Source organism: Schistocerca nitens, chromosome 3, assembly GCF_023898315.1.
Source record: "Schistocerca nitens isolate TAMUIC-IGC-003100 chromosome 3, iqSchNite1.1, whole genome shotgun sequence".
Classification (NCBI taxonomy): Eukaryota; Metazoa; Arthropoda; class Insecta; order Orthoptera; family Acrididae; genus Schistocerca; species Schistocerca nitens.
Window position 1 is genome coordinate 193,143,685 of NC_064616.1, and position 26,146 is coordinate 193,169,830.

Here is a 26,146-nt window from a genome sequence, read left to right on the forward strand (position 1 = left end):
TATGAATTCTTTTCTGCACTTCAACCCCTTTTATCTTCCTACTAAACACCCTTACTTCTGCCTCCATATGCATTGTATCCTATTTGATCCAAATTGTGATATCCTTCATTCTGTACTTTGAGTCATCCAACTTATAATTTTTCCCTTAATGGTTGGCCTCTTACCTTTTTTGAATAATATTCCCTACTTTCTCTCATTTAGGTGCTACTCTATATGGCCTACCACTTTTGCACTCCCACTAACTGCCTAACCCTGTCACTACTCAGGTTCTCTTCCCTCCCTTCTCTGTATACTGCTGAACACTGCAAGTTTACCCATTAGCAGTATTGTAGCTGCGGAAAACTGTTGTTGTTGTTGTTGTTGTGGTCTTCAGTCCTGAGACTGGTTTGATGCAGCTCTCCATGCTACTCTATCCTGTGCAAGCTTCTTCATCTCCCAGTACCTACTGCAACCTACATCCTTCTGAATCTGCTTAGTGTATTGATCTCTTGGTCTCCCTCTACGATTTTTACCCTCCACGCTGCCCTCCAATGCTAAATTTGTGAACCCTTGATGCCTCAAAACATGTCCTACCAACCGATCCATTCTTATAGTCAAGTTGTGCCACAATTTTCTCTTCTCCCCAATCCTATTCAATACCTCCTCATTAGTTACGTGATCTACCCACCTTATCTTCAGCATCCTTCTGTAGCACCACATTTCGAAAGCTTCTATTCTCTTCTTGTCCAAACTATTTATCGTCCATGTTTCACTTCCATACATGGCTACACTCCATACAAATACTTTCAGAAACGACTTCCTGACACTTAAATCTATACTCTATGTTAACAAATTTCTCTTCTTCAGAAACGCTTTCCTTGCCATTGCCAGTCTACATTTTATAACCTCTCTACTTCAACAATCATCAGTTATTTTACTCCCTAAATAGCAAAACTCCTTTACTACTTTAAGTGTCTCATTTCCTAATCTAATCCCCTCAGCATCACCCGATTTAATTTGACTACATTCCATTATCCTCGTTTTGCTTTTGTTGATGTTCATCTTATATCCTCCTTTCAAGACACTGTCCATTCCGTTCAACTACTCTTCCAAGTCCTTTGCTGTCTCTGACAGAATTACAATGTCATCAGCGAACCTCAAAGTTTTTACTTCTTCTCCATGAATTTTAATACCTACTCCGAATTTTTCTTTTGTTTCCTTTACTGCTTGCTCAATATACAGATTGAATAACATTGGGGAGAGGCTACAACCCTGTCTCACTCCTTTCCCAACCACTGCTTCCCTTTCATGCTCCTCGACTCTTATAACTGCCATCTGGTTTCTGTACAAATTGTAAATAGCCTTTCGCTCCTTGTATTTTACCCCCGCCACCTTCAGAATTTGAAAGAGAGTATTCCAGTTAACGTTGTCAAAAGCTTTCTCTAAGTCTACAAATGCTAGAAACGTAGGTTTGCCTTTTCTTAATCTTTCTTCTAAGATAAGTCGTAAGGTTAGTATTGCCTCACGTGTTCCAACATTTCTACGGAATCCAAACCGATCTTCCCCGAGGTCCGCTTCTACCAGTTTTTCCATTCGTCTGTAAAGAATTCGCGTTAGTATTTTGCAGCTGTGACTTATTAAACTGATAGTTCGGTAATTTTCACATCTGTCAACACCTGCTTTCTTTGGGATTGTAATTATTATATTCTTCTTGAAGTCTGTGGGTATTTCGCCTGTCTCATACATCTTGCTCACCAGATGGTAGAGTTTTGTCATGACTGGCTCTCCCAAGGCCATCAGTAGTTCTAATGGAATGTTGTCTACTCCAGGGGCCTTGTTTCGACTCAGGTCTTTCAGTGCTCTGTCAAACTCTTCACACAGTACCTTATCTCCCATTTCATCTTCATCTACATCCTCTTCCATTTCCATAATATTGTCCTCAAGTACATTGCCCTTGTATAAACCCTCTATATATTCCTTCCACCTTTCTGCCTTCCCTTCTTTGCTTAGAACTGGGTTGCCATCTGAGCTCTTGATATTCATACAAGTGGTTCTCTTCTCTCCAAAGGTCTCTTTAATTTTCCTGTAGGCAGCATCTATCTTACCCCTAGTGAGATAAGCCTCTACATCCTTACATTTGTCCTCTAGCCATCCCTGCTTAGCCATTTTGCACTTCCTGTCGATCTCATTTTTTAGACGTTTGTATTCCTCTTTGCCTGCTTCATTTACTGCATGTTTATATTTTCTCCTTTCATCAATTAAATTCAATATTTCTTCTGTTACCCAAGGATTTCTATTAGCCCTCGTCTTTTTACCTACTTGATCCTCTGCTGCCTTCACTACTTCATCCCTCAGAGCTACCCATTCTTCTTCTACTGTATTTCTTTCCCCCATTCCTGTCAATTGTTCCCTTATGCTCTCCCTGAAACTCTGTACAGCCTCTCGTTCTTTCAGTTTATCCAGGTCCCATCTCCTTAAATTCCCACCTTTTTGCAGTTTCTTCAGTTTCAATCTGCAGTTCATAACCAATAGATTGTGGTCACAATCCACATCTGCCCCTGGAAATGTCTTGCAATTTAAAACATGGTTCCTAAATCTCTGTCTTACCATTATATAATCTATCTGATACCTTTTAGTGTCTCCAGGATTCTTCCATGTATACAACCTTCTTTTATGATTCTTGAACCAAGTGTTAGCTATGATTAAGTTATGCTCTGTGCAAAATTCTACAAGGCGGCTTCCTCTTTCATTTCTTCCCCCCAATCCATATTCACCTACTATGTTTCCTTCTCTCCCTTTTCCTACTGACGAATTCCAGTCACCCATGACTATTAAATTTTCATCTCCCTTCACTACCTGAATAATTTCTTTTATCTCCTCATACATTTCATCAATTTCTTCATCATCTGCAGAGCTAGTTGGCATATAAACTTGTACTACTGTAGTAGGCATGGGCTTTGTGTCTATCTTGGCCACAATAATGCGTTCACTATGCTGTTTGTAGTAGCTAACCCGCACTCCTATTTTTTTATTCATTATTAAACCTACTCCTGCATTACCCCTATTTGATTTTGTATTTATAAAACTGTAATCACCTGACCAGAAGTCTTGTTCCTCCTGCCACCGAACTTCACTAATTCCCACTATATCTAACTTTAACCTATCCATTTCCGTTTTTAAATTTTCTAACCTACCTGCCCAATTAAGGGATCTGACATTCCACACTCCGATCCGTAGAATGCCAGTTTTCTTTCTCCTGATAACGACATCCTCTTGAGTAGTCCCCACCCGGAGATCCGAATGGGGGACTATTTTACCTCCGGAATATTTTACCCAAGAGGACGCCATCATCATTTAATCATACAGTAAAGCTGCATGTCCTCGGGAAAAATTACGGCTGTAGTTTCCCCTTGCTTTCAGCCGTTCGCATTACCAGCACAGCAAGGCCGTTTTGGTTAATGTTACAAGGCCAGATCAGTCAATCATCCAGACTGTTGCCCCTGCAACTACTGAAAAGGCTGCTGCCCCTCTTCAGGAACCACATGTTTGTCTGGCCTCTCAACAGATACCCCTCCGTTGTGGTTGCACCTACGGTACAGCCATCTGCATCGCTGAGGCACGCAAGCCTCCCCACCAACGGCAAGGTCCATGGTTCATGGGGGAAGGCGGAAAACTATACATCACGTATTTCAACAGCTGATCTTCTCATCTTTTTCTTTTGCATTTGTCCTGTAACTGTTTGTGTGTAGTGTAACCCATGTGAAAGGTTGTCAACTTTTTCTAAAAGTTTGGGAATTGTGTAACTGATGTGGGAAATCAGTACCAGCCTAGTATTCACCTAGTTGCATATGGGAAACTGCCTTAAAACTACTTCCAGGCTGATGGAACACCGGCCCCCATTGTTAATCCACGGAGTGGATTCAGTCTGGGGCTGATACAAAGCCTGAATCCCAGAGGCAGTCTGTTAACATATGCAGCTCTCCTGGTGCATTCACATTTCAACTGCTGATGAAGTATATAGATTCAGATGCCAAAGAAATGTTTGGTTCTATTCTGTGTTTTTGTCTATGTGTCACCTCTATTTCAGCTGTTAAATGAAATAACATCTATAATTTTGACATGTTCTCTTGTATTCAGCTCGGCTGTGCAATATTTTGGCAAGTTGGCTTGTTGAAATATTGCACCATTGGTATGGTGACTGAAGATAGTAACAAATCAGCTTGCCAAAATATCGCACCATTTGCATGATGCCACCTGGCTAGAAACCTGAGAACATTTAAAAATCATCATGATTGAGTTGAGTTTTTATTTAGTAATGTTAAATTTTGTTATGTGCAAAGGCTGTACTGCTAAGCAGGACAAGTCAAAGAATACAATTTTACATTGAGAAAAAGATAAATAAAGACAATAATACTGCAAATAATTTACATACAAGGCATGCAATATTATATACATAGATAGCACAGAATTTTATGATGTAATTTACAATATGACACATCTTTTACAAAAATTATAGCTCTCCAAATTCATTTAAATTGTGTATGGTACGTTTTATGGTGATTTTTTTCAGTTTCCTCTTAATGAGAGTTCTCAATGTCCATTTTTATATTCATTGGAAGCTTACTGTAAACTCTTATGCCAGACTGAACAACTCCTTTTATATGATATTCAGAGTTACTGAGTCTTTGTGAAAGCTTTGCTCTGCATTTATTTATTTATCAGCTTTGGATGTACATATATGGATCAGATCCAAGTACATATTTGCATTATCAGTTTAACACAATAATGATCATATAGGACTACTTAATTATCAAGGTAAATCATTTTTAAATACAGACATAATTGCACATTTTGTAGCATCTGTACAGTCTACCTACATGCATATTATTTCTATGCTGCCATACATAAGAACACATCTTTAATTTAGTATGTATCTATCTAAGCATATTTTAATTTCATTATACTGTATCCCTGTTTCCAATTTTTTTCATTTAATACATATTCATTGACTGAATAGAAAGGATTTTCTATAAACTACAGTTTTATTATTTGCTTAAATTGATGTAAATTGCTAATGTCTTAAACTTTTAGAACAGTGGCCTACAGCTATCTGCTCTTCTTGCATTAGCTATTATTCTGATGGTCACCTTTTTTTTGCATCACTTGACTGACCCCATATTTCTGTTCCACAGGGTATAATACCATTAAAATATGAGAAATACATCATTCACATAGCATCATATGTTACTAGTGGTTTAATGTTCCTCAGAACAAATATAGCTGAAACAAGTTCACTTGTTTGGGAGCTTTCCTTAGTAAACTGTTATGTATGGCGAGCCCTAAGCATTACGTGTTTTGAACTAAATTCATATCCAGTTCTTGTAATAGTGATGATTCCTCTATTCTCATTCTGTTATTGTTGTCCCTAAATAGTACTGTTTTCATCATCTCTTTATTGAGAATTAGCCAGTTATTTCCTAGCCACTATGCTCAAATATTACTCTGCATTTTGTTATGGTATCATGTAAATTTGTGCCAATGGTTATGCTGGTGGTGTCATCTGCAAAAAAAATCATTAACTTTCAGTGTTAAGAAGTAAGTTATATGAGAAGCAACAGGGATCCCAGTAAGCTGCTTTGTCATACACCATGACTTATTTGTTGTAATTCTGATAAATATTTCTTTCACTTGAACTGTATTTCTATTGCTTGTTTCCTATTTTGATTGTATGATTAAATGATTCTAAGAGCTGTTCCTCTATTCCCATAGTGATAAAAATAATATTTTCGTGTGGCTCAATGTCCTAGTGCAAGTATTTCAATTGGATGCCACTTCAGTGACTTGCATGTTTCTGACCTACCCCAGTTATACAACTGGCGAAAGGGGACCACAGTATAATGTCGAATCCAAACCATGTATCATTTCTGGTGACTCCTCACATAATCAAGAGGCAAATGTTAGCTTAAAATGAAGGCTGAAAAATTTGCTGTCTGACCAAGATTTAATCCTGTGACCTATCAGTATCCAGGCAAATGCTTTACAGCTAGACCACCAGGCCCAATCAACTGTCCTTATTAAAAATATTATGGTCAACCAGGTCAAAAAATATACCAAGAGCATTTTGGCTTTGATCTAATCCCTCTGAGATTATATTTATACATTCAAATGCTGCTGAAACCATTGATTTTCCTTTCTGGAATACAAACTGTCTACCACTGATGATGTCATTTCTTTTAAAATATGACATAAATCTAATATATACGCTACTGGCCATTAAAATTGCTACATCATGAAGATGACATGCTACAGATGCGAAATATAACTGACAGGTAAAAGATGCTGCGATATGCAAATAATTAGCTTTTCAGAGCATTCACACAAGGTTGGCGCCGGTGGCGACACCTACAACGTGCTGACATGAGGAAAGTTTCCAACCGATTTCTCATACACAAACAGCAGTTGACCGGCATTACCTGGTGAAACATTATTGTGATGCCTTGTGTAAGGAGGAGAAATGCATACCATCACGTTTCCAACTTTGATAAAGGTCGGATTGTAGTCTATCGCGATTGCAGTTTATCGTATCGTGACATTGCTGCTCGCGTTGGTCGAGATCCAATGACTGTTAGCAGAATATGGAATCGATGGGTTCAGGAGGGTAATACGGAACACCGTGCTGGATCCCAACGGCCTCGTATCACTAGCAGTCAAGATGACAGGCATCTTACCCGCAAGGCTGTAACAGACCGTGCAGCCACGGCTCGATCCCTAAGTCAACAGATGGGGACGTCTGCAAGACGACAACCACATGCACGAACAGTTCGACGAAATTTGCAGCAGCATGGACTATCAGCTCGGAGACTGTGGCTGCGGTTACCCTTGACGCTGCATCGCAGACAGGAGCGCCTGCGATGGTGTACTCAACGACGAACTTGGGTGCACGAATGGCAAAACGTCATTTTTTTTTTTTTCGGATGAATCCAGGTTCTGTTTACAGCATCATGATGGTCGCATTCGTGTTTGGCAACATCGCGGTGAACGCACATTGGAAGCGTGTATTCGTCATCACCATACTGGCGTATCACCCGGCGTGATGGTATGGGGTGCCATTGGTTACATGTCTCGGTCACCTCTTGTATGCATTGACAGCACTTTGAACAGTGGATGTTATATTTCAGATGTGTTATGACCCATGGCTCTACCCTTCATTTGATCCCTGCGAAACCCTTCATTTCAGCAGGATAATGCACGACTGTATGTTGCAGGTCCTGTACGGGCCTTTCTGGATACAGAAAATGTTCGACTGCTGCCCTGGCCAGCAAATTCTCCAGATCTCTCACCAATTGAAAACGTCTGGTCAATGGTGGCCAAGCAACTGGCTCGTCACAATACGCCAGTCACTACTCTTGATGAACTGTGGTATCATGTTGAAGCTGCATGGGCAGCTGTACCTGCACATGCCATCCAAGCTCTGTTTGACTCAATGCCCAGGTGTATCAAGGCTTTTATTACGGCCAGAGGTGGTTGTTCTGAGTACTGATTTCTTAGGATCTATGCGCCCAAATTGCGTGAAAATGTAATCACATGTCAGTTCTAGTATAATATATTTGTCCAATGAATCCCATTTATCATCTGCATTTCTTCTTGGTGTAGCAATTTTAATGGCCAGTAGTATATTATTTTTTCAATAACTTTTAAGAAAATGGACAGTAGGTTAACTGGTCTGCAGTTGCCAGAGCACAGTCAATCTCCATTTTTATATAGTGATAAAACTCTGGCTATTTTTGTGGTGGACTGCCCACATATGCTGCCACCATGATGACAATGTTCATATTCGGCACCACCCATGAAAACACATTATGAGGGCACCTGCTTCACTTGGTGGCAGTGCAACCTCTGGACAAGTGTTCCCGGTGGTACGCAGACTTCGTGTCATTATAGGATAACATAGTATGTGATCAGACTCAACATGGACTTGTACTCTTCAGTCAATGTTCTCTCATGCTTGTGTAATACCAGTGCTCGCTGTAGTTGTATATGATTGTTGTTGTTGTTTTCAATAAAGAACTGTATATACTACAGTTTTTGGTGATGAGGTTGTTTTGTTGCTGCATGTGTCCCACAAGTATGATGGATTCAGCATTGGTTCAGTCGTTAAAAAAACAGCAGCAGCTTTCTCAGCAGCAATGGCAGTTTGATCAACAACAATAGCAGTTAGGTTTGCTTTGTCAGTTAGTTACGACTTTACACAGTGCCGTAGGCCCTCCACAATTCCCGTTTCCATGCCTAACATTCCCTCAACTTTTCCAGTGTTGCAGGAAGTAAAGGGAGATTCGTATTTGTACATATGCCATTTGCAGCAACATTTCACAGTGTTTCAGGTGGAGGACCTGTCTTTGCAAAAGTCTTTCTTCTTGTCTTGGGTTGAGCCTGAAACATTTCATTTGCTTTGAAAACTTGTTGTGTTAAAGGACTCAGCAGCGTTGTCGTTTTCTGAAATTTATGAGTTGCTCAGTTCTTGTTATCTTAAGCAAACCCACATCGTTGCTTCCCATGTGGAATTTCACCATTGACAAAAGAAATTGGGCCAGTCCTATCAGGCATGGGTGGCTGACCTTTGCAGTTTAAGCAGGAAATGCAAATTTACCTGAGCTCATTGTCAAGGTTCCTATTCAGACTCTTTGCTACATGACGATGTTGTCCATTCTGCTCCAGACAGGAACGTATGTTGCAAAGCTATTTGTTTACAAGAGCTGACAGTAGCGGAGGTTTTGGCTATTGATCAGGCATTTGAGGTGTCTCAGACTGCGAGAAAACAATCTGAGGATGTCTTGCATTTCACATCAGTGCGTGAGTTTCTGCAGTGAAGGCATTGTTCTGTGACACCCTCATCAAGCTCAACAGGTTCATGCTGATCACAGTCAGACAATGCCCCCTTCTGATGTTGTTCCCCTCATGTCCTAATCGTTCCTGTGTACACAACGACAGTTACTGCCCACACTGGCAGGCACAGTGCATAGCTTGTTATAAGCAAGGCCATGTGTCAGCTGCCTGCTGCAGTTGCCTGTGCTGCCAGTCCTCAGTTGCGGATGTGGAGTTTGTGGAGCTTGGCTGGTTCACTGCTTGATCTGGGGGAGGAGACGAAACAGCAAAGTCATCGGCCCCATCGGATTAGGGAAGGATTGGGAAGGAAGTTGGCTGTGCCATTTCAAAGGAACCATCTCAGCATTTGCCTGAAGAAATTTAGGGAAATATTGGAAATACTACTCAGGATGGCCGGACATCGGTTTGAACCGTCATCCTACCGAATACTACTCCATTGTTCTAACCACTGTGTCACCTCACTCAGTATTTACTGAGGTCCATAGTACTATCCACATGGATGGCCAGGAGCTCAGTGTTCCCAGCAAGATCTATATTTGCTGCACATTCAGCTACATACCAGGGCCAATATGTCTGTAGTGAATATTGGAACTTTACACTGCTTGAGTCACCCTACTCTTTCCTCAGCAGATCATCATTTGGTTGGTTATGACTAGCAGCCTATTCCTGTTTGTGGCTAGTTCGTGATTGACATTGCACATCAGCATCTCATGAAGGCAATTACATTTTTAGCAGTCAACAGTGCAACGTCAGAAAACAATTTTGATCTCACTGCAATCACGGATTTTGGGTTTTGCATTCAGCATTTTCTGCATCTTGTTTCTGATTGCATTCCATTCCAAGCATTGGATGAGCTCTGCTGTGAATTCAGGTTGCTATTTTCTCCTGGACAAGATGCTGCAAAGGACTGTTGCTGAGCTGAAAACAGCCATTCAGGAGGTCATCGATAGCACTGATGTTCCGACACTTCAGGAGATCACGCAGAATTTTGCTATTCGTCTGTGCAACATCATCACCAATGATGGCAGGCATATCGAACATGTCATAACATAAATCTGAATATCTGTAGTGATGTTTACTTGTTGGATAAAGTGTATCCATACTGTAGTTTGTAACTAATTTACATTTTTTTCATATAGGTCAATAATTGTCACCCTGTAAACATGTAGAGAGGTAATCAACATATTTGGATAAATTAACACCTTTTGTTTGAAGCACTGTAATTCTGACTTCCCATTATCAAATGCCAATGTTTGTAAAACTAATTAACCTATAAGATAACTGACACTGAAAGCTCCATACCATCATATTTTCTATGGCCAATTTTGCCTCAGTGGTTATCAGATTCTGAACTTTGGCACTGCTCTTTGGTTGCCATAATTTTTGTGAACAAGATGATTAAACCACTAACTAATATTATGGATAACTTATTATAATGTAAAATAATTTTCAAGATGGCAACCATACTCGTAAGTAATGTATTACGAAAGCAGATGCATAAGATGTTTCTATGTATTTTTTAATATATTTATCTTCAACATATTTTATGAACCACATTGTTGTCTTGGTATAAAATCCATTCAGAATAGAAAACTATGCCATATTCATTTTTCAAATGATTATGTGGTTTCAAAAATAACAGTATGTTCTTATACCAGTCTTTAAACAGCCCACCTTTCCCCAAATTTGCCAGTCTGCAGTTGGGAAGTAAATGTATAACATCAGTGGAAGTAATTGTGTACAATGTTAGAATGACATCTGACCATGTCTTCTCGGTGCTTTATTTATTTATTTAATTTTTTTTGTCATGCAATGTTGATATGGAATTGTTTCATAATAGTGAGTTCAAATTGTTTTCATTGTCTGACGGTTCTTTTAATTCACAACAAATATATGAAATAAAGTAACCGTCTTCCACTTTCTTGTCCGAAATCAGCTGTCAATCACAGGTCAAGAATTACTGGGCTTTGTTAACTTTTGTGTATTTGTGTAATATTTGTTTTTGTGTTCGGTTTCAAAATTTAGAAATTGTAGAGACTGTGTTTAACATTTTGTCTTTCACTCCTGTATTGATAAAATTGTGTTGTGTCTCATATAAGACTGTATGTATGGATATTTTTTCTGAATTAGTTGATGGTCATTTTACTGAAAACCAAGCAACAATACAGAAAAAATTTAATTACTGTTTTCTTCTATTGAGCTTATTTGACAGACTTCATTGTCATCCTTGTATTATAAATAAAGGTAATTATTCCAACTTCACCAAAACAGGACAAAAAATTATTTACATTGTATAAGAACACGAACTGAACCAATGAATACTGCGAAACAACAGTGGGCCACTTTGTGAGCTGGGAATATTTTACATGGTATTCCATATTATGGATTTTCTTCAGTCCTGACTAATCAGTTCCAGTACCACCATGATCACACAGAGGTCTATACCAAATATGAGTATAATGTAGTCATTTAGAAGAGGAATCACAAATGCATTGTCAGAGAAAATCACCAAGCAGCCAACAGTTCCTCTTACTTAGATTTGTCAATGTAGATAATTTCAAGGATTGTACTCTTTAATTTTATTAGCCAGTTACACTGCTGCCTGCACAAATAACATCTTCAATATCTGAACTTAACCCTTGATTATAACTTTGTTTCGATTAGAGCTTAAGACTTTTCAGAAATTTTGTCAGCACACTACATTATACAGGGTGAAGCAAAATTCATGTACTCAGGCTTCGCAGCACGGCTCCTCACATCGTCTGGCGGGTACATCCGGCAGAAAAAGCATGTTTAAGAGTGACAGCCTGGCGACACTGTAACCTCATGTATGGTAACTACCTCTGTCAGCACATATTAGTTGTGCTATACAGTTGGTGCAGTGGATAGGGTTTTTGGTTAGTATGCATGAGTTCGAGGGTTTGATCCTGAGTTGGGGCGAATTTTTTTTATTTGCTAATTTCATTCTGACATTTCATACTGTAATATACACCGTTTCTTAGGTCACATGTATCCTAAATTTACAACTTTTTGTAATGGTGAACATAACAAACACATGGTTAGACAAATAAGAAATAGACAGTTGAAACAAATGACCTATTATAGCACAGAATAACTATGGAAACAATATCAATTTTGAGATGCTAAAGATGATAGCACAGTACAATAACACAACATTTACTTGTTATTTATACCACATATAATGTGAGTGCTCAGATGTTAGCAACCAGCAACAATAATAATGTCCATATTATTGACCGCATGGCCTTCATAACAGAATACATTGTCCTCAGAACAACAGATGCTCAAAGTGACCTCCCTGCACGTCCAAACATTGTGCAACCCACTGGATCATACAGCTCTGGACCCTTCGCAGCAAAGCTGCATCCACAGTAACAAGAGCAGCATGAACATGCGCTACCAGTTCTTGCACATTCGTCGGGGGAGTACAGTATGAGGGTAATCCCAAAAGTAAGGTCTCCCATTTTTTTATAAGTACATAGACCTGCTTATTTCTACAATTGTTTACATTTGTTTACAGCTTGAACGTTTAGCTATTTTTCGACATAATCACCATTTCTCTCGATGCATTTTTGTAGACACTGTGGCAGTTTTTGTATGCCCATGTCATACCAGCTCACCACCATGCTGTTCAGAAAGTTATGAACTGGCGTGATTGTTGCTTGGTCTCAGGTGTAAAGAGGTATGCCCACGTTTCGTCACCTGTGACAATTGAGTCCAGAAAGTTGTCCTGCTCAGCTGAAAGGCGATGAAGAAATGTGCAGGAAGCATCAACTCGTTGCTGCATGTGATTCTCAGTCAGCATGCGTGGCACCCATTTTGCGCACACCTTCCGGGAGTTCAATGTTTCTGTTAAAATTCTGTGAGTGGAGCTTCGGGAAACCTCAGGATCCAACGTGCAGAGATCATCCAGGGTGATCTGCCGATCTTCACACATGCTTTGCTCAACCTTCAACACTGTCTCCTCAGAAATTGATGGTCTCCAGCTCCTTTGTCTGTTGTGAATTTTGGTCCAACCAGCTGCAAACTCTGTACACCACTTACGAACATTTTTGACATTCATGCACGACTCACCATACACTTCCATCAATTGGTGATGGATTTCAGTCAGCGCAGTGCCCTTTGCATTCAAAAACCAAATAACTGCACGCAATTCGCACTTGGCAGTAACATCCAACGGGAGCTCCATTCTGAACGGCTGCCAAGCCGAGACTGAGCACCTCAGTGCGGCATGCACATGTTTACACACAGCGCGTGAAGCACTCTTCATAATAGTGTGACAAACTGCCACACAAACAGAGTTCTGTACTTATAAAAGCATGAGACAGATAGTTTAACATGAATGCATGATACCTTCATGCAGTCAACCGGTCAGGCAACATGTACGGGCCCAAGCACCTGTCGTCCAATATTCCAGCCCAGATGTTAATACTAAAGCGAACTTGATATCCATGGTTGTGGATGATGTGCATGTTAACCTCACACCAATGGTGGGCATTGTGCATATTGAAGACATCCTCATAAGTGAATGCTGCTTCATCCGACCATATTATGGTGTTCATGAAGTCATTGTTGGCTTACTGTCATTGTTGGAAACATTCACAGAATTGCATCCGCTGATGACGATCTGCAGGATGCAGGTGCAGCGTGAAACATAATGACAGGGGTGTAGCCCATACTGATACAGCACATTAACGACCATGCATTGTGAGACACGCAGCTGCCTTGCTACACTACATGTACTTCACTGAGATTCATGGTGTATGCCCTCCAGAATAGCTTCCTCAGTAGGTGGAGTACAGCGAGTCCATGGACGACCTCTGTTATGCGGTGGTGGAAAGAGAGAACCTGACTCCCGAAAGCGCAGCGCCAGATGATGAAACACATTTTTATCTGGATGGTGTCGACGAGGATATCTAGCAGCATATTCATGAGCGGCAACAGCAGCCCGGTCACCAGATGCACCAAAGACCAGAAGCATATGCACATATTCATTGTTTGTGTATGCCATACATCTGTCACTCTGGTTTAGAGGTTTACAATGAGAAAATTCGATGTGTGTACGCATGTACAGGTGTATTGCTCCACTTGGAACTAGTCCCTGTCAGTATAAACACACCATCAGTCCTGCATGCTGTTCCACCTTACATGTATTATGCCTCTGACAGATATTGTTCTGCATGATTCCTCCCGACACCACTAACTGTGAAATGTTCAGTTTTGAATTACACTGTTTTCCTAATGGTAATAGACGTGATGTTTCTGCAATCCCATCAATAGCAAATAGTAACCGAGTTTGGACATTATTTGCAAAGCATGTTGCTAGTCCTACTAGTAACATAAGGCACTAACGACATGTAATGGACCTGAATGAGGCACAAATAATAGTTGGTACTAATATATGGGACCATTGGAGGAGGGTAGAAAGAAAAAAGGTTTTGCATCTAGTAGATGAAGTGGTACTAATAAATTCATGCTCACGACGTGGAAAAGGCTTCTTTCAAAGCTGACCAATCTTCCATTTCTATGACTGTAGTATATAAGTTCAAATGTTTTCTATAGGACCCACTGCAATTGATGTTGACGATTAAGATGCCAGATACCATACCACTGCATTTAACCAATAAAAACGTATGCCTCAACCCAGGATGAATCATTGACCTCTTGCATGCTAACCCAAAACTCTATCCACTGTACCAACTGTACAGCATGACTAATATGTGCTGACAGTGGTGGTTACAGTGTTGCCAATTTGCCACTCTTTAAGGTCCTTTTCTGCCAGATGTACTCGCCGGATGAAATTTTGTGAGGGACATTTTTTTATCGCTGCCATGTGAAGCCTGAGTGCGTAAATTTTGCTTCACCCTGTATATGATATGAAAATATTTTAAGAACATTTACTTTACAAAGTTGAACAATAAATTTTACTTTTGTTGTTCAAGATCATTTCATGAAAGGCAATTGCTCATTAGCACTGTGTTGGATTTTTTTTTTTTCCTTCCAAAATGCCACATCCAAAGATGATACAAAAATTATTAAATCTACAGTTCACTTCAGCTTAATAGCCCAACAGCAGAAAGTGTAGCAGATATGACTTTGGTAAGCAAATGTAGTCTGACAGTCATGTACATTGGCTTACTTTTTACATCTGACAGACCAAGCAAAGCATTTCACCCATATCAATGATTTTTTTAAATGTGTAAAAGAAGAGATCTAAAGTAGTTCAGCCAGCAGAACAAATGAAATGTTTATGGGATATTTTAAAAAATCACTGAAATTGCAGATTTTTAAAGACCAATACTTCTGGACACTACACTTAATGAAGACAATTACAAAAAGGCTACCTAAGTGCTTCCCTAAAAAAGCAGAAGATTTTTGCAGAAGTTACAGTCTAAAGCATTATGGTGTTGGAACTATGTATTGATAAAGATAATTATTTGCTGGTGTAAGTACACCAACTTAAACATATGTGTAACAATAAAAAGATAAACAATAAAAAAGATAAAGAAAAAATTTTGAAAATGAGATATAGTTAAAAGTAAAAAGTAAATTTGAGTAACAATAGTCATCACCAGGCAATAGAATTTTGAAGCTACTTCATTACTGCAACACCATTTCCTTATATATTAGCAAACTGTAGCTTTGAATTCCAGGCTTACCTTTTTCCAAAGCTATCTGTTAATATAATTTTGTCAATATGCCAGGCAGTTAATCCACTAGACCACCAGCCATTGTAAGCAGTGTACAATATTTGAACTGCATTTGGTTCTTGAAGAACAGGATGGGGAACCACTATGCGAGCCAGAGACTCTCCTGCCTTCAGCTCTTCATCATCTTTCCTAGATAAATGATATTTGACCAAATTACTGCTAGATCGATAATAAAGACATGCAAACAATGGAAAATCCAGGATACAATAATGGCAATATTATGAAAAGGAAGCATTACTACTTATAATATAGAGGAGATATTGACTTGTAGATAGGCACTACAAAAAGACTGCTATACATTTGACATTCTTGGTAAAAAGCCTTCTTCTACAGTATGAGGCGCAGTAAAGTGAAAACCTAACACCCATTGCCATGAGACCATGGAATGGTTCCATTCAAAGGTAATCACCACATGCATTAAGAACTTTATCCTACCAGGACATGAGGCAATCAATACCTGTTTCATAGAATGTGGTCAACTTTTGATGGATCCACAATCGCACCCACGCTTGCACTTACTCATCTGACTGAAACCGATGTCCATGCATGTCTTTTCTCAGGTGACCAAAGATGTTAAAATTACATGGGGAAAGATCCAGATTGCTGAGGCATAGCTTTCATCTGATTGACAGGATTGATGTTGATATTATAGTGCAACAGCATGATTCCATCTGATAGCATTCCTGAGTGTTTTGACTTTATGTCTTGTCACAGTTTCTGCAAACTGTCCTCATAGCACTGTATGCTGATTGTGGCTCCACACTCAAGGAACTCGATGAGCAGAGGGCCCCAGCAGTCGAAGACGGTCATCAAGACATTACCGGAACTTGTGTGAAAGCTTTAGACTTCTTTGGCAGGGCAGATATGGGGTGTTTCCACTGTTGGCTTTGCCATTTGCTCTCGGGCTGTTGGGATGCTGTCAGATGGAATCATCCTGTTGCTTGATAACATCCTATAACATTCAATAAAACAGGAATTGATCACCTTGTCTCCCAGTGGGATAAATGTCTTAATGCATGTGGTGATAAACTTTGGAGTGGTACTTCCGTGATCCCATTGTGGTGGGTGTTTGGTTTTCATTTCACTGTCCCTTGTAGAAAACACACACACATTCACACCGGCACATCTCGTACACACATGACCACTGTCTCTGGCCACTGAGGCCAGCATCAGCATAACACTGTCATTAAAAAATACATGCACTTTCTTAGTTTATGAACAATTGCATTCAGTTAATGTGTTAACTAATTCTTCATATGCTTGGAGAATTCCTTTTGTTATGTAGTAGTACAACTATGGAAATTTAAAGCAGAAATTTTGCATACTATTTGTTATTTTAAATATTTTTTACAATTTATTCTTATTCAACGTTTTTGAAGTGTAACTAGATTTTGAAAGTTAAAAAAGGTAATGTTATCATGAACTCAAAGGTTGGTTAGAAAAAAACAGTGCTCTACTGACTGCAGTATTTCATCATCTCCCTCCAACTCTTAAAATGACTTTCCCATCCAGTTATAGAGGGTCTACTGTTAAATGAGGACTCTGAACCATGGTGCAACTCAGGAGTATTGTATCACTAATTCTACGTCTACAACTATAGTCTCCAAACAATACTGAAGTGCATGGCAGAGGGTACTTCCCATTGCACCACCTAGTATCATTTCCTTACACGTCATTGTGTGCACTCTTATTAATCTAATCTTGTCTTCACAATCCCTGCAGGAGCAGTATGCAGGAGGTTTTATGATACACTCCTAAATTCCTCACTTAAAACTGGTTCTTGAAACTTTGTAAGCAGACTTTTGTAGAATGGTGTGTATTTGTCTTCAACCACCTGCCAGTTCAGGTTTTTCAGCATATTTGTGATGCTCTTCCATGAAGCAAATAAACCTGTGACCATTCATACTGGCCTTCTTACAGTATGTTAAATATCCCCTGTTAGTCCTATCTGACACAGGCTCCACACAACTTCAATAATATTTGAAGAAGGGCTGCATATACCAAACATATGTTTTGCAAGCAATCTCCTTTGTAGATGGACTGCATTTTCCTGGTATCCGACCAATGAACTAAAGTCAGCCACCTGCTTTAGCTATAACTGAACCTATTTGAGTATTTCACTTCACATCTACAAAATTTTACACCCAAGTATTTGTAAGAGTTGACTCATTCTAACTGTGAATCATTGATATTGTTGTCATGTGATATGTCATTTTTTCATTTTGTGAGGTGCGCAGTTTTACATTTTTGAACATTTAAAGAAAGTTGACAATCTTTGCTCAACTTTGAAATGTTATCAAGATCTAACTGAATATTTGTGCAGATTTTTTCAGACAGTACTTCATTATAGCTAACTGTATCATGTGTGAAATTTCTAGCATTATTATTTATATTGTCTGCCAGGTCATTTATATATCACATGAAAAGCAATATTCCAAATACACTTTCATGGCATGCACTGGAAGTTACTTCTGCATCTGTCAGTGAGTCTCCAACTGAGATAATATTAACAAACATTTCCTATGGTGAAAGAACGGATATGTGACATAAAAATCCTAGGAGTGACAGGGATCAAATCACTGATCTTTACCACTTAACCAGTGTGCCACAGAGACACTATTTTGGCAGTTTTACTGAAATATTTCATGGCTCAGAAATTCATATGTTTATTTACTAACATTTATAGAGGTGGCAAAATAGTTAATAAAACCAGTTCAAAAATAACACTTGCAAGGACACATAAAAATACCAGAGTCATAAATCAAAACATACTAAAACAAGTAACAGATAATCCCCTCTCCATGGGAAAGGTATGTGACAACCAGTCCAAAATGTCAAACCTTGGATTCCTCTTTTCAAAAATATAACATTATGGCTGCTGCTTTGTCTAATGGTACCATAGTATTAAGGTGGGTGACGTACAGTTTGTCTCAGCATAATGATGTGGTACTTTATTTTCTGGTATGTAATTTCTGGTGTGTAATTTTGGCATGCCTCATTTCCATGACAAGTTGCTTGTTGCTCCTTTTAGTTTTTTTACTGGGGTCCCTTAACCCACAAGGCAACAGTACACAAATTTTATGAGACTAGCCTCAAATTAAAGTCGTATTCCCCTTGTGCAATAGACTACTGAATATTAGTCCCTTGTTTTAAGTCTACTGCCTTGACATATGTCACTCTCACAATCAACGTTGAGCTTCAGATACATGCCAGAATCATTTAGACTGAATTACTCTAGTCAGGTTTCCTCTTCCGTTGCTGTGTGTAGTGGGAATACAGGAAACATATTTTTGTACATTCTGTCTACTGAGTTAAAAACTAACTTTGAACATTTGACCTTGTACAATCATTAGTTTATAAGATAAATATGACATCAAAAGGTCTCACTTGAAGTTGTGTGCTATTTTAATGTCTGCTGGCCTAATGTTTTTTTGTGGTGATAAGAAGAAAGTGTTAAAATAAATACCGCAAGTTCAAAGCTGTGATAAATACACTCCTGGAAATGGAAAAAAGAACACATTGACACCGGTGTGTCAGACCCACCATACTTGCTCCGGACACTGCGAGAGGGCTGTACAAGCAATGATCACATGCACGGCACAGCGGACACACCAGGAACTGCGGTGTTGGCCGTCGAATGGCGCTAGCTGCGCAGCATTTGTGCACCGCCGCCGTCAGTGTCAGCCAGTTTGCCGTGGCATACGGAGCTCCATCGCAGTCTTTAACACTGGTAGCATGCCGCGACAGCGTGGACGTGAACCGTATGTGCAATTGACGGACTTTGAGCGAGGGCGTATAGTGGGCATGCGGGGGGCCGGGTGGACGTACCGCCGAATTGCTCAACACGTGGGGCGTGAGGTCTCCACAGTACATCGATGTTGTCGCCAGTGGTCGGCGGAAGGTGCACGTGCCCGTCGACCTGGAACCGGACCGCAGCGACGCACGGATGCACGCCAAGACCGTAGGATCCTACGCAGTGCCGTAGGGGTCCGCACCGCCACTTCCCAGCAAATTAGGGACACTGTTGCTCCTGGGGTATCGGCGAGGACCATTCGCAACCGTCTCCATGAAGCTGGGCTACGGTCCCGCACACCGTTAGGCCGTCTTCCGCTCACGCCCCAACATCGTGCAGCCCGCCTCCAGTGGTGTCGTGACAGGCGTGAATGGAGGGACGAATGGAGACGTGTCGTCTTCAGCGATGAGAGTCGCTTCTGCCTTGGTGCCAATGATGGTCGTATGCGTGTTTGGCGCCGTGCAGGTGAGCGCCACAATCAGGACTGCATACGACCGAGGCACACAGGGCCAACACCCGGCATCATGGTGTGGGGAGCGATCTCCTACACTAGCCGTACACCACTGGTGATCGTCGAGGGGACACTGAATAGTGCACGGTACATCCAAACCGTCATCAAACCCATCGTTCTACCATTCCTAGACCGGCAAGGGAACTTGCTGTTCCAACAGGACAATGCACGTCCGCATGTGCCACCCAACGTGCTCTAGAAGGTGTAAGTCAATTACCCTGGCCAGCAAGATCTCCGGATCTGTCCCCCATTGAGCATGTTTTGGACTGGATGAAGCGTCGTCTCACGCGGTCTGCACGTCCAGCACGAACGCTGGTCCAACTGAGGTGCCAGGTGGAAATGGCATGGCAAGCCGTTCCACAGGACTACATCCAGCATCTCTACGATCGTCCCCATTGGAGAATAGCAGCCTGCATTGCTGCGAAAGGTGGATATACACTGTACTAGTGCCGACATTGTGCATGCTCTGTTGCCTGTGTCTATGTGCCTGTGGTTCTGTCAGTGTGATCATGTGATGTATCTGACCCCAGGAATGTGTCAATAAAGTTTCCCCTTCCTGGGACAATGAATTCACGGTGTTCTTATTTCAATTTCCAGGAGTGTACTTGGTTACACAGGGTAATAACTTTCATGAGGAACAACATAATCACTATTCCAAAGAATTAAGTGTGAAGGTGCTGTTTCTTTTTTCTTTTTCTTTTTTTTTTCAACTAATATTTATAAACAAGTCCAATAATTTCCTTTACTTACTGAGTCAGAGGAAAAGTTTCATTTATTTCAGAACTGCCAATGAGTGTGATCTGTATTTTCCCATAAGTAGCTACAGGTTCTGTCTTAGCTGAATTTTCTACCCTCACATGGTACTGATGAGCTGTAAAAGAATGACACTAAGATAAATCAGTATCTGTTCACATAATACAGTTTCTATAACAGGAATATCATGCCAAAAATGGTACTGTTTTAAAGAAATATTACAAAAAAACCATACTGCATGTGAATTCATGATCTTATAGGCAAGTTTTGATACAAGTGCATTAACTATGTAAAGTACAGAAATTGCTAATAAACAATGTCCACATAAGTATCTTCGTTCACTCACACAGAAAGTACTATTGATGCCACCATGAAAGAAAACAACCAGTGATGTAGACATTACAGAGGACAGAAATGACAAAGCAAGATTCACTATTTTAAAATTTAATCATTGTTAAAATTCCTATTAAATATGATTAAAGCATTTTATGGTAGTGATTAGCTATAATAAACATGATTAGGGATTTAAATCAACATCACTGAAAGATTAAATGAGCAGTCTATACATAACTTGCAAATAATACAACAATAACTAAACAGTGCTTACCACAGAATGGTTCTTCATCTCTTGTTATTAGAAATAATGTACCACGGCCATGGGACCGATCTGCATAATAGCCCATGTTGCCACACTGTCGATCACCATTACATGGAAAACACTCTCCTTCCAAGAACTTCTCATATGATTCACAGGGGAAAGCAGGGAAATGGCATCTTGGGGAAACTGAGTCAGTGAAAAATTTGTATGCCCTGCGGTGATTACAAAGGCTGCGACCTTCAATCTCAGAAGCTGAAATACAAATAATCATAAAATAATAACATTGGTCTATCATCACGCATCTGTGTCATTTCACATTTACCAGTTCTGATCCATTTTACTTGCTGGCCTGACCTGTCATTTTAGTGACTCCAAACTTCTTGCAATCAATTTCTTTCTATGTCTAATGTTATATGGCAGAAATGAAGAAGCTAAAAGCCTACAATGTATGCTTTTTCCAATCTTCTGTTGTTTAAGTCCAACAGCCGAAAGTGCAGTGTTTAATTCAATACCTGGTGACCATACACAGTCATTTGTTACTGATATATATGAAACTTTCTCATTTGCTTCTCTTAGCTATGTAATGTGAGAGCTAATATGCAGTATCTGCTGTGATTGTATGTTTTGTTCAAGTGGCCTACTTTTTTATTACTGTTAATGTAATATTACCATCAATAGCTAGATATTAACATTAACATGTATCATACAATCTATTGAGAGGCTACCCTGGATCTTAACAGGGAGAGGATGATGGGTGATGATATTAGTTTCGTAGTGAATGGTAAAACAGCTTTGAGATCTCATTTCAAATATCTCTGGGTACACTTACTACTAGTCAATGGGTGTTACATGTTCTGGCTTTCTTCAGAGTGATGGTATGTTGCTACAACTGTTTGTTTAGCAGGGCAGGTTGCAAGTTCAGTTCGCAAAATTTTTCTCTTAGGGGAACAGGGTGAGGGACAAGCAGCTGCCACCCCATGCCCCTCACTGGATATGTCTCTGTAATATATTATTCTTTATTAGGCACTAGGTTGCATGTGTAATTTTTTAAAAAAATACTGCAGTGCCAATTCTTTCCACTATTTATGATGGAAAAACATTCACTATGTACATTTCATTTCATGCTGCAACAAGTTCCAGTACAATTTTGTGGGGACGCACCTATATAACAGGTGTAGATAGAACATTAAAACTGCAAAAAGGATCAATCTCAGACATAGTCAACCTTAAAACAGAAGGAATCATATAGGCCTGCTTTTAAAGAACTCGTGTCAGCCCTACTGAAAATATACTTCTACGAATTGTTATGACAGACAACATTCAAATACTTCCCTGGTACCATGATATTTAACTGCTTCCTGTATCACAGCTGAGATGCTCCACTTTGGAGGTGAAAACCGATAAATGCACTGAAGCTGTTAATATCTACCAACTGGACAACAGAAATAATTCCTGAAGAATGGAAGGGAGCAATTATATGGCCTTGCTTCAAGAAGGGTGATACTATACAAGTATTCAGCTGCCAAGGGATTTCATCACTGGAATTTGGTTATAAAGTCTGTACAACACTGCAGCTAAATCATATGAAACCACTGACTGATGGAATTGTGGACCCCTATCAATGTGGCTTCATCCCTGGACAGTCAACTTTTCGTTACATATTTACCTTGAGGTAGCTGATAGCAAAATTTTATGAGCTCAAGCAGGAATTGCACCTCATCTTCATTGATTTTCAACAAGCCTATGACAGCACTGACTGCTCCATGTTACACAAAATATTGGAGGTATTTTACATCCAATTGAAATACATCTAATTTTAGCTTACTACTCACAGTCATCTTGTCAAGTACAGTTTGGCAACCAACTTTTGCCACCATTCAGTATTCAAAATAGATGGAGACAAGGAGATCCATTGGCACAAATACTGTTCAGCTTGGCCTTGTCGAATCAGAAAAATGGAGATGGTGGGAGCAGACACAATCCTGGCAATTGCTGATGATGTTGTGACTCTTGGCGGCATCCTAGAGCAAGTATGTGCTGATACTTCCTGATTTCTCCACAATGTGGAGCAAATTGGGCTGGTGGTGAATGATGATAAAACAAAATATCTCATTGTGTCACACTGTGAAGCTCTCCTTCCTTCCATTGTTCTTGATGGCCATATATTTGAACAAGTAGTCTACTGACTACTAAAAGTGAATTGAGAAAAGAAGTGCATCAATGAATAATAAATGCTAATCATATGTTCTTTAGTCTGAACAATTTATTCAAGCAATGTCTAATACTACAGAAGAATAAGATTCAGCTGTACATGACACTATTACAGCCAGTACTTTCATATGGTTGCGAAACCTGGGCAACATTAGCAACAACTGAAGAAGCTATCTGTGCCTTTGAGGGGAACACACTTCATAAGATCTATGGACCTGGCTACAATACCAGGGAAGGTAAATGGGAACGAAGAATGAAAGAGGACCTATACTGACCATTTGGAAAGCCACACGTTGGTCGAATATTAGGGCAGAAGAGGCTACAGTGATTTGGGCATATCTTTCAATCTGATGGATCCCTCCCTAACCAAGTCCCCCTACTGCAAAATGCTCAAGGGGACATCCAAGGACACAATGGAAGTATAGAGTACCAACAATCCTCAAACAAGTGGAGCCAACAGAAGTGTCTATGTAACTATATCCATACAATATTACATTGAATCTAGATGTAATAATTAAATGGAATGAAAATTCTGCAGTAGTATGAAAAGAGGTATATTATAATGCTTATTTCATTCTTACACTAAACATAGGTTTGCATTTCTGGGGAAACTCAATAAACAGAATCAAAAGTGAATGTAAATATTCATGTAAATTACTACGAGGGCGGTTCAGAAAGTAACCTCCGATTGGTCACAGTGCGGGTTGTGGGGGGAGTAGCGACGCCATCTGTGCGTTCACGCACTCAACAGGTCAGTCGGCATCAAGCCGTGGTCGAGTGAACGTCGTACCTGCGCTAGTTTAGTTTTTGTGGCAGTTTGAAATGTGTGCTGCAATAGAAAACCCCGCCAAATGTGAAGTGCGTGCTGTCATAAGGTTTTTTACAGCCAAAGGATATTCTGCAGCAGCTATTCATTGTGAGCTTTGTGCCGTGTACGGACCAAGAGTTATGAGTGAAGGAGTTGTCCGTGAATGGGTACGTTTATTTAAAAGTGGACGAGAAAACGTTCATGATGAAGAGAGGAGTGGTAGACCATCATTGGTGACTGACGAACTCGTTCAGACAGTTGATGCAAAAGTTCGTGAAAATCGACGTTTCTCAATGTCAGAGTTGTCTACTGGTTTTCCACAGATTTCTAAGACTCTCTTGTACGAGATAGTGACAGCAAGATTGGGTTACCGTAAGTTCTGTGCATGATGGGTGCCCAAAATTCTTACCGACCACCACAAAACTCAAAGAATGGCCTCTGCATTAGACTTTCTGTCACGTTATGAGGACGAAGGAGAACCATTGTTAAACAGAATCGTGACCGGTGACGAAACCTGGATTAAGTACGTGAACCCTGAGACAAAAGAACAATCAAAGATGTGGGCACATTCAAATTCGCATACCAAACCAAGAAAAGCCTCGCAAGATTTTTCTGCCAGAAAACTGATGGCAACGGTGTTTTGGGAGGCCAAATGGGTGTTGTTGGTTGAATTCATGGAACGTGGTACGACCATTAATCAAGACGTGTACTGTGAAACAATAAAAAAGTTACGACGGGCTATACAGAACAAACGCCGTGGTATGCTGACTTCCGGTATCGTTTTTTTGCACGATAACGCCCGTCCTCACTCTGCTCGCAGAACAATGGCCCTTCTTGAGTCCTTCAAATGGGACGTTATCAACCATCCACCTTACAGCCCAGACCTGGCGCCAAGTGATTATCACCTCTTCATGCATTTGAAGAAATGGCTTGGGTCACAGCGGTTTGATGACGACGAAGAGCTCAAAGATGCGGTCACAGGCTGGCTCCAGGCACAAGCGGGTGATTTTTATGCAGAAGGAATTTCAAAGCTTGTGAAGAGATACGATAAGTGCCTCAATCGCTATGGAGACTATGTAGAAAAATAGTGCAAAGATGTAGTTGTAAGATATATATATTAAAATATTTTTATTTAAATTGGTGTATTTTTTTAAATCAACCGGAAGTTACTTTCTGAATGGTCCTCGTATTTAAGATCTCAGGCTTGTTGTTACCATGTTTATATAGGATTTAAACACATTTGTTCTTTAAAATAAGTGTCACTGGAGACTGCAAGAACAACCTTGATATTCATGGACATAACACCAAACAAAACAAAAACTTTTACTTGATCCATACCAACACTTCCTTGTGTCAGAAAGCAACTTTCCATATGTGTAAACTATTCCAGCTCAAGTGCCTACCAGCATTTGGGCATCCAGGGATACAGGTGGGCAAGGGTGCACAAACAACTGACATGCAGGCAGTAGCCTGTGGTATCGTAATGCTGTGAGTGAGTGGCTGCTGGCAGGCTACATGAAGGGGTGGCCTAATGGTTCATGCATATACAGATTGTGTGCAACAGGGCTACCTAGCAGGATATCTACCTCACCTGAACCTGCTTCTATGTGAACAGAGGGGTGCCAGGGGGCACTCCTGCCTGATGGAACACTACTGGACTATATCACATATGGGAGTAAAACTCTACAACAAATACTTTGTACATATAAAAGCAGTCACTGTTTTTACTCCACCAATGAAAATTTCAGTCTGTAAATTGTATCATACAATGACAACTCTAATTGTACCCATAAGCTCATGTAGCAAAAAGGGCTCTGCTTGGTCGAATGTGGTGAAGCAGTAAGTGTGGGGATGGCGGAGAATTCAGCCTATGTTTCTG

At 40.1% G+C, this 26,146-nt stretch overlaps 1 protein-coding gene across 1 annotated transcript in view; it reads right to left on the minus strand.

The window, feature by feature from the left end:
- The window catches only part of LOC126249547 (uncharacterized), a 385,639-nt gene that overhangs the window by 12,924 nt on the left and 346,569 nt on the right, over positions 1–26,146 (minus strand). Inside the window, exons 6-8 of the mRNA XM_049951212.1 lie at positions 21,258–21,500; positions 20,648–20,768; positions 15,543–15,722 (exon numbers count right to left, since the gene is read on the minus strand). Of these exons, the coding sequence (XP_049807169.1) occupies positions 15,543–15,722; positions 20,648–20,768; positions 21,258–21,500 (544 nt within the window). The remainder of the gene's footprint in view (positions 1–15,542; positions 15,723–20,647; positions 20,769–21,257; positions 21,501–26,146) is intronic.